At 39.9% G+C, this 14,107-nt stretch overlaps 1 protein-coding gene across 2 annotated transcripts in view; it reads left to right on the plus strand.

The window, feature by feature from the left end:
* LOC134533560 (sialin-like) overlaps nt 1–7,730 on the plus strand; it is a 111,217-nt gene extending 103,487 nt beyond the window's left edge. For both annotated transcript variants that reach the window (XM_063371097.1, XM_063371098.1), the window contains 2 exons: nt 4,126–4,367; nt 6,890–7,730. In XM_063371097.1, coding sequence (XP_063227167.1) covers nt 4,126–4,367; nt 6,890–7,081 — 434 coding nt within the window. In that variant the 3' untranslated portion in view covers nt 7,082–7,730. The remainder of the gene's footprint in view (nt 1–4,125; nt 4,368–6,889) is intronic.
* Nucleotides 7,731–14,107: the final 6,377 nt, after the last annotated feature.

Consider the following 14,107-nt stretch of genomic DNA (forward strand, 5'->3'; position numbering starts at 1 on the left):
TCGATGATGGTGCTTCCAAATGTGCTGCCTTTTCGTTGTCGGTGCTTCCAAATGTGCTGCCTTTTTCGTTACCGGTGCTTCCAAATGTGCTGCCTTTTCGTTGTCGGTGCTTCCAAATGTGCTGCCTTTTCGTAGTCGGTGCTTCCAAATGTGCTGCCTTTTCGTTGTCGGTGCTGCCAAATGTGCTGCCTTTTCGTAGTCGGTGCTTCCAAATGTGCAGCCTTTTCGTTGTCGGTGCTGCCAAATGTGCTGTCTTTTCGTAGTCGGTGCTTCCAAATGTGCTGCCTTTTCGATGACGGTGCTTCTAAATGTGCTGCCTTTTCGATGACGGTGCTTCCAAATGTGCTGCCTTTTCGTTGTCGGTGCTTCCAAATGTGCTGCCTTTTTCGTTACCTGTGCTTCCAAATGTGCTGCCTTTTCGTAGTCGGTGCTTCCAAATGTGCTGCCTTTTCGATGACGTTGCTTCCAAATGTGCTGCCTTTTCGTTGTCGGTGCTTCCAAATGTGCTGCCTTTCGTAGTCGGTGCTTCCAAATGTGCTGCATTTTCGTTGTCGGTGCTGTCAAATGTGCTGCCTTTTCGTTGTCGGTGCTTCCAAATGTGCTGCTTTTCGTAGTCGGTGCTTCCAAATGTGCTGCCTTTTCGATGACGGTGCTTCCAAATGTGCTGCCTTTTCGTTGGCGGTGCTTCCTATTGTTTTTCCTTTTTTGATGATACTTCCAAATGTGCTTCCTTTTTTGATGGTGCTTCTATTTTTTTAATGTTGTTTTGACTCTAGTATTTTAGTAAATTGTTCTTGATTTGACTAGCGTATTATTCCATCCGGTGCATGTATATAAACGAGTCCTAGACAGCAGGACGCTCAGTTTGTTACTGCCGTCGACGGTGTACGGATCACCTAGTTTGTTTCTTCTGGTGCATAAGTCGTGTAATTGCCTGTTCTTGAGACTTCGATGGCATCTTTACCGACTTTAACGTCGAACTCGATGGACGTTGTACCATCGTCTACGGGAACCATGACGTCAGCGCCGACGATGTTGGAGCAGATCCCGTTGGCAACGCCTCTGACAACACTAAAGGAGACTTCGATATGTGCTGTTCCACCATCAGCTGAAGTTTCATCAGCATTGAATACTTCAATTAATGAAGAGCGTACTTCGCATCAGTGCAAATACTGTGGTGCATCATTTACTATCACCTCAAATGCTCGCAGACATGAAAGAAGCGGTTGTGCTAATAATGTTCAAAGAATACAATTTCAGTGCAATAAGTGCAATAAACTAATTTCACGTCTCGATAGCTTACATCGTCATTATAAAAAATGCTCCGAGACCTATAATGAACATGGTTATTGATTTGACTCATGTGTTGTACCGGCTAATGAGACTATATAAGTGATATGAACTTCAGTCCGTCTCTGGCTGCGGTGATGACCGGATCGGATAGACATTTAAAGTCATGTAAAAGGCTTAGTCCGTACAATAAGAAGACTGTTTGAATCGAGGAATCCAAAAGGCTTTAGTAATTTGTCTGTGTATTTTTTTGTACTTGTAGTAGTGTAGTATGTATGTAATAAAAGTTTTTTTAAAGGAACTTGTGGTGTATTTTATTTTCTCAAACCTGCCACTTTAGTGGTACTTTTTTTTAAATATTAAAGTTGTTTTGTATCGGCCAGGGATCGAACCAAGGACATTTGTCGATCCAATCAATCATTATATGGATTACAAATTTATTTAATGAATTATTTTCCCGAATCTCTAGCATTACAATTACGAATTTCCAATATGGTGGTCTTGATGTCTGATAGGATGATGGTAGTAGATGATTTAAAGTCTCTTTAAGAATGTTGAACATGGTTTATTGGAATTATTATTTTTTTCATAAAATTAAATGTTTTGCATCATTCAGGGATCGAACCAAGGACTGGAGCGGATCGAATCAATTTGTAAGTTAATGAGTGATTTATTTAATGAATTTTGGAATTTTTCCCGCTTTTCTAGCTACATTATTACATGATTTCAAGATGGCGGCCGAATTTCAAGATGGCGGGGGGGCACCTCCGTAATAAATGATTACTGCACTGTAGCGGGTTAGAATAAAATTATCCACATGGAAATGTACTCTATAATACAAGTACACACACAAGATGGCGTACTCCAGCAGGTGGTAGCTCCTGGTAGCCTGTACTGAACATAAAATTTCGGATTCATGATGGTCGATAAGGACAAAGTCAAATTTCAAGGACAAAGTCTAATTTCAAGGTCAAGGTCAAATTTAAAGGTCAGGGTCAAATTTCAAAGTCAAATTTCAAGGTCAAGGTCAAATTTCAAGGTCAAGGTCAAATTTCAAGGTCAAATTTCAATGTCAAGGTGTAAGGTGTGGTGATCAGATAATTATACTAACATGGTATCAGCACAATCTAGCGGACGAAAATAAGATGGTGATCTCCAGCGGACGAAGAAAAGATGGCGGACATGTCGTCATACTAGGTGATGATATATATGCTTTGAAAAAAAAGTGGTAGGAGTCAGTCTGCCTGCATCCACCATTGAGGAAGAAGCCTGTCGCCATTTTTAGTTTTTTTTGCACTCACCGGGTTCGAACCGAGGACGATGATCGATATAATCAATCAGAATTCGAATAAGTAAATTTTTTGATGAATTTTGGTATTTTTTTCATTAAAATCGGATAATAATTAAAGATTTTCAAGATGGCGTCCAAATTTCAAGATGGCGACTGTAACAAAAATTGCAGCATTAATAGGATCCAATATGTCGGAAAACACAACGTCGGAATGTTCGAGAACACACACAATGACGTCATCTAAAATGGCAGATCCAAGATGGCGGATCCAAAATGGCCGTCGTGATCTACTTGTCCCGTTACGTTATGTCGCGTTACGCTGTGCCCCGTTACGCTTATCCAAGATGGCCGCCGTGATGTCACAATCCAAGATGGCCGCCATGACGTCACAATCCAAGATGGCCGCCGTGACGTCAGAATCTAAGATGGCGGACCGACAATCTTCAATCCACTACCTGATACCTGCGCTCGGCGCCCCTATTATATACTACTAGCGATAAAAATATTTTCTTGGTTAAAATATTAAACGATTGTTAAACATGTTAAACATCTGAACATTGTACAAAGCTGGAATTTAGATTGTAATATTTTCAGCAGCAATTTTAAACATTATTCTAGTAAGCAGCTAAGTATTTGGTTGAAAAATAACAAAATGTTAAGATATTTATTTTAAAATATGTATGTTTTGGTCTTTAAAACTCACCAATACAACTTTAACAGTATTTATATTTCTTAAAAATTTGTTAGTATTTTTATAAATGAAAAAAAAAGCGTGTGTTACTCAGTATGTGTGGTAGAAGTGGAACTTCTTTGGCAATTCAAACCTTGACTCGCAAGTATATCGTACAGTGTAAAACGGCATATATATAAAGACAGACAGAGAGCGAAATAAGACAATTTTCTAAATAAATATTAACTAACAAAATTAATACTCACTTCATAATAACTGCTCAGGATATTAATAATAATTATTGATCAATCAATAACGATTAATTTACAGTGAATATTACTCACTGTTGAAACACTCACACCACAAAGAGACGTGAGAGGAACTCGAGCGCGCTGGATGCAAATATATAATTCAAGGCATTCACAGCTGACTGTATACGATACCTATATCTACTTTCTGAAACAAGCGCATGCAAATACTATTTATCTAATTATTTCGTTCATCTATCTTTCTCGGTTCTATTTTTATTTTGAGCGGGGACGAATCATCTAACAAACAGGAGAACGAAAACGAGCCCAGCAATGTATATATCATAGGGCTCTCTTTATATCTCTTTGGCCAAACACCTATTCGCTGTCCTTTTAGCGGCAGAAAGTTTCCCAATAATGTTTTCACGAAAACGTTTCATTAAAAATTCGGCCTTTAAATCATACTCTCATCGCACCAAAAGAAGTTTCACTTCAAAAACGTACACGACTATTTACACTAGCACACTTCACTGATGATCATAGCTTGAGTGGTGTAGAGGGTGGTTGAGTGGTGTTGAGGGAGAAGTGGTGATGGTTCTCGCGGCTGTATTGCCGGGCCTGCGCAGCGTCGCTGGGGCCGGCGGCCACCCTCACGGCCATCACGCAGTTCGGCTGCGACGCCACGGCTATCGTCGCGCTGCTGGTGGCGACCACGGCGCTGAGCGCCACGCTCGTGGCCGGCAGCCTGCTCAACTACATGGACCTGGCCATCAACCACGTGCCCGCGCTGCTGGGCGTGCACGGCTCCATCGCCAGCGCCGTGGGCGTGGCGTCGCCCACGCTCGCCGCGGCGCTCATCAACCACAACGTGAGTGCCTGGCCGCCGCGCCGGAGAGAATAACTCAGCACCGGTGCGCGTCATTCGACCTAAAAGTCATATCTCCTAAACGTCACTTGACCTAAAAGTCACTTGGCCTAAAAGTCAGTTGCCCTAAAAGTCATTCGACCTAACAGGCATTCAGCCGAATTCATTTTAGGTCGAATGACTTAAGGACAAGTGGAGTGTACTCCTCAGCACACCTCGACTCGCAGGTGCTCTCTTCGTGTCTCTTTGGCGCGATCAAAGGTTTCAATACAATGTTTCAAGAAAGCGTAACATTAAAATTCGGCCTTTGAAACTGTAATTGAAATTTTACTCTCATCGGGCCCAAATAAGTTTAACTAAAAAAATATTTACCTACGCAGCTTAAACAATTCTTATATAACACTGTTCAACAATACTGATTTGCACAAGCCATTGAAATAATATGTATTGAAATAATACTGTTACGAACTAGAGCAAGGCCGGGACACGTGCAGGTGCAGAGCTGGCTGGCGACTGCCGCAACATGATATGCACCGCGCGCGCCTGTAAGATAACAAGGATTGTCGCTTTCCCCCCTCCTTCCCACCACTCCCTGCGCGGCGCCATGCCTTTGACACGTAACTGACACCGGACATCTGGGAGTTACGCGAGTCGCCGACACGTGTTTCGAGAGATTTCTACCGTCGTGTCGGCGCGGATGAACGCGACTGGCCTCGGCCGCTCTCGTGAGTTCTGGAATTGCACCGGGGCCTATATATATATGCCCGAGGACGCCGGTCAGAGTGAGTCAGAGAGTGTCGGTTCGGAGTGTTCAGTCGGGAGTTCTTCGCGGCGGAGTTTCCGGGCGATAGAGTCGCGGGCGCGGCGCAGTCCCGAGCGAAGTTGCGAGCGAGGAGGCGAGCGGATCCTCGGAGAAGGGGAAGTACGTCGGCGGCGGCGGAGTGTGGCGACGGAGTCCCGCGGCGGAGACCCACGAGGGGTGCTGCGGCGAGAGTTGCACCAGAGGTGCGGCCCAGCGAGTTGTGTGGAACGAGTGATTGGGGAATAGACCTTTCTTTAAGTGTAATTAATTATTTGCCATTTAAGAAGATTCTTGTAATTTACATAAGTAGTGGCAATAAATAAAACTGTGTAGTGTAATAAAATCTTTAATTAGGCTATCCTTTACGAACCCGCGGTAAATCGTAACAATACTAATGTAAGAGTTTTTATACATGTTTGACTTTTTTTTGACACCCCAACTAGGCTAAAACGTACTAATTTTTTTTCGCAGTGAAAGTAGTGGAACAATTGATAGTTTCTTTGCTGATACTAAAAAATATTTAGTGTACATCTGTTAAGAAAATTAGAAAAGAAACAATCTACATACAACTCATTTGATGTGCATCACGTTGAGTAGTTGGAAATGAAACCGTACCACGAAAATGATTCATGTAACTGCTAAACAGTTGTGTTTGCACATTCTGTCCCTATATCATGAATTAAACCAAATGTATTGCACATCTACTAAGACTAAACAAGTGTGTTTCAAAAGGATTTTAATGAATATTTATGACTTCAGATACAATTTTTCTCAAATCGCATTTTTTTTGAAGGTCCTATGATAGTCCAACCAAGAATTATTTTACACTTTATATGATTATTGTACCTTAGACATAAAACGCATTATTTTTATTAATTGTGGACTTCGAAGTAAAAATGACCAAACTACCTTACCTTCTGCCTTTCATAATAATCACAATCGGTCTTTGCTTTAATACTGTTCACAAGTCCTATAGAATAAAATAATTTTGTCAGTTTGGGATTTGTATGCATGAATTTTTTGACGTGACAACGTCTAATAAATCGATGGACGCCGGCTGCACGCACGAAAAATTGTCCCGTTACGCACATTGTCCCGTTATGATGTGTCGCCGCATCTATCTCTCTTCCATTCGATTGGAACCACCATCGATTTGACATTTTCGAGGCACATTAAACTTGAAACACTCCCATTCGTTTCCTACTTTTCCTATCATCGTCCTATCCTTAACAGAATAACACAGATTGGAAGAAGTTAAATAGCAATCATGTTTATAAGTTATAGTTATAATAATCTCTTCGTTAACATAATAAACATATTTGAATTAATGAGTGCAAATAAAAGTAAATTTATCATTTTAATTGTAGATTTCATTTTACTCCTTCTTACAAAATAGTGATAATTCAATAAAAATGATTAAATTTTATTCATAAAAGTATGCAATCATTTCATCAATGTTTTATTATGACGTTGTCACGTTAAACTATCGTCCGTAAACCGACTTTACAGACAACCAATTTTTTTTAAATTTTAATGTACATTAATGTTCAAATTAATTGCATATTTTATTATATCTATTAGGTTTACAGGCGATAATATTAATTAAAATTTCTATTGTTGGTATGACAGTTATATTAAAAAGATGTAATTACATATGACATGAATGAATGCTACAGTTTATGTTCCACAATTTGCGTGATGACTTATAAATGAATTGTTCCAGCAAACCCTGTCCGCCTGGCACAAGGTGTTCTACATAACGGCCGCTGTGTCTGCTGTCCCCTACTGCGTGTTCCTCGTGTTCGGCTCCGTGGACGAGCAGCCCTGGAACACGCCCCCGCCTAGAGCCTGCGACAAGGACCCAGCGCCACTCGGGGATGTGCACGTCGAAGAGACGACAAAAACTGCCAAGTGAACATTCCTCGGAACAGTTTTGGAACTGTCGCGACAGTTCACAGTGAACAGGTCAAGTGAACCAAATGCATCAAGGAATTTACTGACATGGATACCGAGAGACCTTTCCGATAAACGGCTGCTATAATTTAAATCTAATCAGTGGTGCAGATCCGCTAAACAAAATGAAGCGTTTGAGAACAGAACAATTTTGTCAGTAATTGATAGGCTAACATAACACTAGTAGTTCCCCTCGAAGCTGAGATTCACGGTGTTCTGTTTTTAGTGACTTTGTAAATTTAAACCCCATTTTTAATAACCAAGTGTTACTTAAAATGCAATTGAAAACCTATTGACAAAATACTACGAAAAGCAGACCATTGTGTAGAAATTTTAAAGTTAACGCTTCTTCGGCGTGCGTTTTCGTCAGCGCTATCCAGCATTTGAAACATTTTTCTAGCGACATCTAGTTGTGAATTTTGTAATTGAATGATCATTTTTATTTTCATGAGTAGTTTTAAACGTTAATATGTAAAAAAAAAACTTTTAAATGATATCACATATTATAAAACCCTTTAAATGATACTCCATTAACTGATTGTTATTTCACTTCGTAAAATTGAACTCTATCTTGTTTCGATGTCAGCATAATAAATAAAAGTTTGAGAAAATTTTAGTTCCTTAAGACTAAAAAATAGAGCCTATTACAAAATATAGTTCTGAGATGTACAAGAACTTACCTATTATAACACTTGACCTGAATACTCACATATAAATTTGTAACCCCCTCTTTGAGACCAATATATTAATAACTTTTCGACCGATTTATCTCATATACAAACTTGAAAATCATATTGCCCCTTAAGGCCTACGTACCAAATTATGTAAAGATCCAATTAACAGTTCGAAAATTACCTTCAGACAAATTCGTGTATAAACACACATTGCTCGGTCAAAAATATAATATGCCCTCATTTACGTGGAATAGAAAAGTTCCAAAGCTTGTATATGCAAGTAATGAAAATTACATCCAAGTATTATTTGTAATTCCAAATCTATTACAATGACATTCTTGTGATTCGAAATAATTTGTGCTAGTTATTCCTTTTTTAAATAAATATAAATATTTCAAAGTGAAACAGGTTATCCATGGCCATTGATATTCATTGATGAAATGTCAACAATTATTTATCGTTTACATGAGTTGTAATTTTTGTTACTTAGGAGATTTTATTTTCTTCTGTATGTGTTCTGCGTATCTGAGAATGCCTCGAAAAAAGGTTTCGTAATGAATGTTTGAAACAGCTATGAGGACTAGATTTCTTATCACCTTGATGCTATAACTATGTAAATAAAAATATGTATAATCGTTTCATAAACAAAGTACATTATTTATTTTACAGAGAAAGAACGAATGTTAAAATTTATATTATGAATTAATATATTTTTCTGCTTAAAATAAAACAGGTTGATGTCAATTCTGTCCATTACAAGTGTGAAAATACAATATGAAAAAATTATATAACTACAATAGAGGAACCGAGCGAATATTGGAAAGCCTCCTACCACCCGCATTCCCTCCGGGAAGGGGGGGGGGGGGATAAATCGTATGGAAAGACCCCTTTGCGGGTAATCAGCTCTAGCTCATCCGGAGCGAAAAATTCAGCAGTACTTATAAATTTGTCTGTAGGCAAGAACTCGGCGAGCGAAGCAAGACGCCGACTAATGAAACGGAACGTATCAACAAACTGGATACTGAACTTATCACACAACTTCTTGGAAAAAGTAAAAAGCTTCTCTTCTGAATTCGAAATTATGAAGATGTCTTTACTGTCGTACCCCAACTTCCTAATAATGAAGTTATGGTCGTACGCCAGGGTGTGGAAGAACACAATCAACCTTTTTTTTTTTGTCTGTGCCTGAGAAGGTTACGTGCAGGCCCCAGATACTCGCCGGTGAAGTGATTGTGATCACGAACTTTCTTTGCAGTTCCTCCGAACTTTCCTCCACAGTAGCAATACTTTAATGCTTGCAGAAAAGCAGTGTTCTGTGCATGCGTGAGTGGAGTAATCGGAACCGATGTAGAAAATATTTTTTGTACGTCCTGTCCAATCTCTACAATGCGTGAGATGAACTTATCTTCTGCGTCACAACCGCGATAGAAATCAGGCCCATATGGAAGTGCTGAAGAGAGGTTTGAAGGAATGACGGAGTTATCTGCTTTCACATCAATGCAGTAACTGTATGGCTTATGTTTTTGATACTGCAGCGTGTATGGCTCATCAGGATTCGGGTGGAACGTGTGGATTTTCTCCAGAATAGCTTCAAAGTCGCAATATACCACGATGGGCATATTATCAGAATGGTGGAAGATTTTGAACTGCAGAACAGGTGGCTGCCCATTTTAATCGGGCGATGGAATTTCCATCCGTACAGCAGCATGTTTTTTACAGAGCTCACTATGTTTTTCCAAACACTGAAGACCAGTGAGCCCGCTAACCCTTTCCCGATCATCATAATGCTTGAAGCATCTTTTACATACATGAATTCGTTGCTCGTGTGTAGCGAGTTGGGACCGAACCAGGACAGAATTTTTTTTAATGTAGGTGAAATGGGACGAATTGTTATTGACCAAGAGAAGAAGATCGAAATGATGCTCTTTTTCTTCAGGAGCGACTCGTGCAGGAACAACATTCATATTCTCGTCGATGATGTAGATGTTGATTGAGACTCCAGAGTTCTGTTTTTCGAACAGTGGTATTTGTTTGATTGAAGTAGGAAACTCGATGTTGTTGAAGTTGAACTTCTCTTCCAAGTCATGGTAGCGCTGGTTGACACGCTCAGGATTCCATCCTTCAACGTACTTCACAAGAATTTACTACTTAAAACACATGTGATCTTCGAGGTTTTGTGGATTTATCACTGCATGTTTCACCTCAATGCAGGTAGGCAGTTTGATGTAGGAGCTGGCACGGAGTGGATCATGCTTGTTTATGCGAAGTTGAAGTCGCTTAACGGCTGACAAAGTCCATCCGGATCTTTTTCCCATGTAGTCCTCTTTCTCCTTACAAATCTTAGAGATGGACTCGGAAACTGCTTCCTCCACCTCATGAACTGTGTAGAGTCGAATATTAATGGTTTTTAAGGCTATCTTGTCTTCGCTGGCATCCATAGGCTTCTCGTAATCGCATTTAAGCATGATGTTGTAATTCAGCGGACCATTTTCTTCAATTTCCTCTACAAGTTGTCTTATTATTTTTGTCTTGATAGAGTTGAGATATGCGCATATGTCCTTGGCAGTACTTGTATTTTCTGCCACGTACATCTTCAAATTTTCTCTGAATCCCACTTTGGCGGTGATGAAGCCATGGGTATTGGACAAACCCATGCTGGTCACCACCTTTGTACGACTGGTCGAAGGCTTGGGCATAACTGCACTGCTGCCATCCTCTGTTTCTTTGTCGAAGGCGGAGCAGGCCCCTTGCACACATTAATGTGGTTGTGAAAAGAGTCAGCCCTGGCGAACTCCTTAGCGCAGTTGCCACAGGAATGTGCTTTGCGGTTGGGATTAAGACCACAAGCAGACTTCTCATGTCACCTAGCAAAATCAGCATGGGCGAAGGTCTTGTAGCAGAAGCTACACCGCATGCCTGAAGTCGTGAGTGCAGCTCCAGTACATGCAGCTAGGTGTTGCTGCATATTGTCACTGCGTGCGACCATCTTTCCACACAGATGGCACTGCTTGAGGTCACACTGCTGGTTCTCAACACACTGTCGCTCGTGTCGGTAGCGGTTGTGGGCCAGCGAAAACACGGCAGGGCAGAAACTGCATTTCTCTGCGGCAGATGCCATCACAGCAATCGGTAGTCCAGTCTCGACGTACGGAACACGCGTAGGTAGCTCGACGCACGGATAACTATAACATAACAAATTACATAATCAATGTAGCTAACCATTACACGAAAACAATCATAACCTCAAATATACAAAGTCATTAAACTAATTACAAGTTAGTACAACATACTTGAAACCTCAAAATAGAAAACTCAAGCAAAAAGTTCAACCTAACCCTAAAATGTCGACAAAGTACTAGTAACTCTAAATGATTAAAGCCACATACATAACCTCAAACTAATCCTCATGTTAGCTTTACATGCCTGAAATTAGCCTAAAATTTTAGCATAATGTTAAAGTATATTCTGTAACTAACAAGTTACCAAATCTATTCAAAGTTTAAAAAAGTGAAAAATATTCACTAAAAAGTTGATTACATAACCACAAACTTCATGATAAAAAAAATCCTCAAGTTAGTTACTCCTGATTCAAATTAACCTAAAAAAACACTTAAATGTTAGAAATATCGATAACCTGCAAGTCACTTAAATGTTTAACCTACACAAAAGTTAAATCCGTATAACCGCATATATATACAAAAAAGGTTATGTCAAAGCCATGGTAACTAGCTGATAACCAACAAAAAAGCTGAGAAACATAAAAATATTAACGAAACATGTAGCATACCTCAGAAAACGATGGAGTGGAGATGCAGAAGATGATGTAGCATTGGCGGTAGGAATCGTGGTAGAAGCGAAACTCATGATCTAACTCACTCAAACTCTAAGAACACAATGAAGCTCCGACAGCTAATCCTGGCCTTTTATAGCAGCAGACCTACTTTTTTAGCGTAGCCAATAGGAACAGAGTTTTTTTATATCCGCCAATAGGAATGTAGTACGTGGACGGGTAGGAATGTATCGATAGAGTAGTACCACTGTCTTCGGAAAAACTCAGCATGACTCATGCGCAGGTCGTAGCAGGTCTGTGAGGGGTGGGGGGTAGAAATGTAACCTGACAGCCGAACATGACAAGCCACTCTCGAGCCAAGTCCGAGTGCACCCACTAATGACCTAGGTGATTAGAGATTAGGTCGCGAGGTACTGCCTACATCGTGACTCATCGTTCAGGAATGTCTAGACCTGCCACAAACAGCTCGTCAAAATGTCATCACGACGCACTCAAGCTGCAGTCATGACGCGCTTGTTACAACTGGCCCAATAGTCTGCGACTTTGTGGCGCCAAGCTGCGTTCGGGAAACATACAGCTAAATACTCATTATAGATATGTAAGGAAATGAAAAGGTGTGATTCGTTTAACACATTTATTAAAAGTAAGAACACATTACAAAACTATAACATTAAAAATGTATTCTACATTTATTATCTCCAAAATTCTTTTTAAAATCTTTTGCATTTCATTGCGTACAATCAGGTGAACATCCACAGTATGCAGGGTCGTTGGTTCGAAGAAAGTACTTGTAGTTTTAAAATTGTTTTTAGCATGCTTGCGAAGATTTTTTTCTTTCTGGTAGGTACAATTTCGCGCATTGGAAATTTGTTCTTTCATGGTTTGAATACCAATTTCACTCGTAGTAATGGAGTTTGTTGTAGGATTGTAGAACTGTATGGTTGCACACTCGGGCGAATGAAGAGGTAGTCGTTCTTGATTCTTAGCGAATTCAATTACTTGATCGATAAAACTCGGTAGTACTGTTTTTTTCCCCTCATGTTATAAACAGGGCATTGTCCGTAAATTTGACAGCTAACAATATTTTGACAATGCTCGTATAAAGTCAAGTCATTGGAAACTATCGTATGAAATAGTCCGTCACATGTTTCCGTATATCTTTTTAAATCACCGACACTCCAATAAGAATAGCTTACCTGGAATAAATCTTGTTTCACACTGATGTACGGATTAGCAGGATGAAACGTCTGCATGCTGAGGCTTCCAAAACCCATACTGATCAGTTTTTTTTTACATAAACTACTGATCAGTTTTAACATATAACCGGTTAAAACCTGTCTGTATGACTCATCGTTTAAAAATATATGCAAAAAGTCGGCGAATGCATTCACCGAAACCATGGTAATGATGATGACAGTTACAATCACAATTAATTTCTGTAGAACTTGTTTCTGTTTTAGATACATTATCTGAATTATTAATATTAAAAACAGGACATTTTGAAGAATCACACATTTTAGTTTCAAATATTTTCATTACTGATTTCTCTCCATGTAAATAACCAACATGGTAGCCATCATTACACTGTTCAAAGAACACAACATATCTACCGAACTATAAGTAATGGTTTTATGACTATTTAATAAAATAACATAGTTTGAATCCTCACTGTAGCGCGAAATTTTACAGACTGAGACATTATTCGTTAACACACATTATTTAATCATGTCCATGAAGTTTCTTGCACCAGTCACGACTGTGTGGTGTTGAAGGCATGTTTTGATCAGGTCCGACTTTGGTGAAACACTCGGTGCACGGCAGACAATTCACTATGTCCGGATCATTTTTCAAGTTGGCAGGTAAGTAGTTGAATACCCACTTTATTATATTGGCCGCATACACCAGCAAAAATTCTTTAGGTAAGTAGGGTAGTTCTTCTGTCTTATCAAGTTCAGTAAGCATACCACACCTTCCAAACGCTAAAATGGCAGACATTTTTTTTGTAACTTATTTTTTGCATCAGATTAGTCCGAAACATCCATGGAACTGCAGGAACTGGTGTCATCCTCGTCGTCCTCATCACTGGAAACAGCCCAGCCCGGCTTATCGCCTAACTATTCGTCCAAAGCTTTTGAGTTACACTCCGCAAACTCCAACCTCCTTTTACGTCAGTAAAATTCGTGTAATTTATTTGCATACTTCACAACAAGGTATGCAAGCAGCGGGCAGCAAAACTCGCTTTGTAGGTCGATAATATTAACACTGTCTACAGTACCTCTGCAAATTTTCTGCAACCACAACTTCTGCTGACGGTCAGCCACGTAGATTGTTCCACTTAGTAGCTCTTTAATGGTACTGCCGATCTTGAAGAATGGAAGTACACCTTGATGCCATCGAAGCCCATGTTGAGTGCAGGCTAGTCGAATGTTGGTTTGTAGGCGCGACAACTGAAAATCAACACAAACAACAAGGGGTCTTTCCAGTAAGACCGACAGCAGAGATATGCTGGTGCTGCAAGAAGTAA

Source organism: Bacillus rossius, chromosome 6, assembly GCF_032445375.1.
Source record: "Bacillus rossius redtenbacheri isolate Brsri chromosome 6, Brsri_v3, whole genome shotgun sequence".
NCBI lineage: Eukaryota > Metazoa > Arthropoda > Insecta > Phasmatodea > Bacillidae > Bacillus > Bacillus rossius.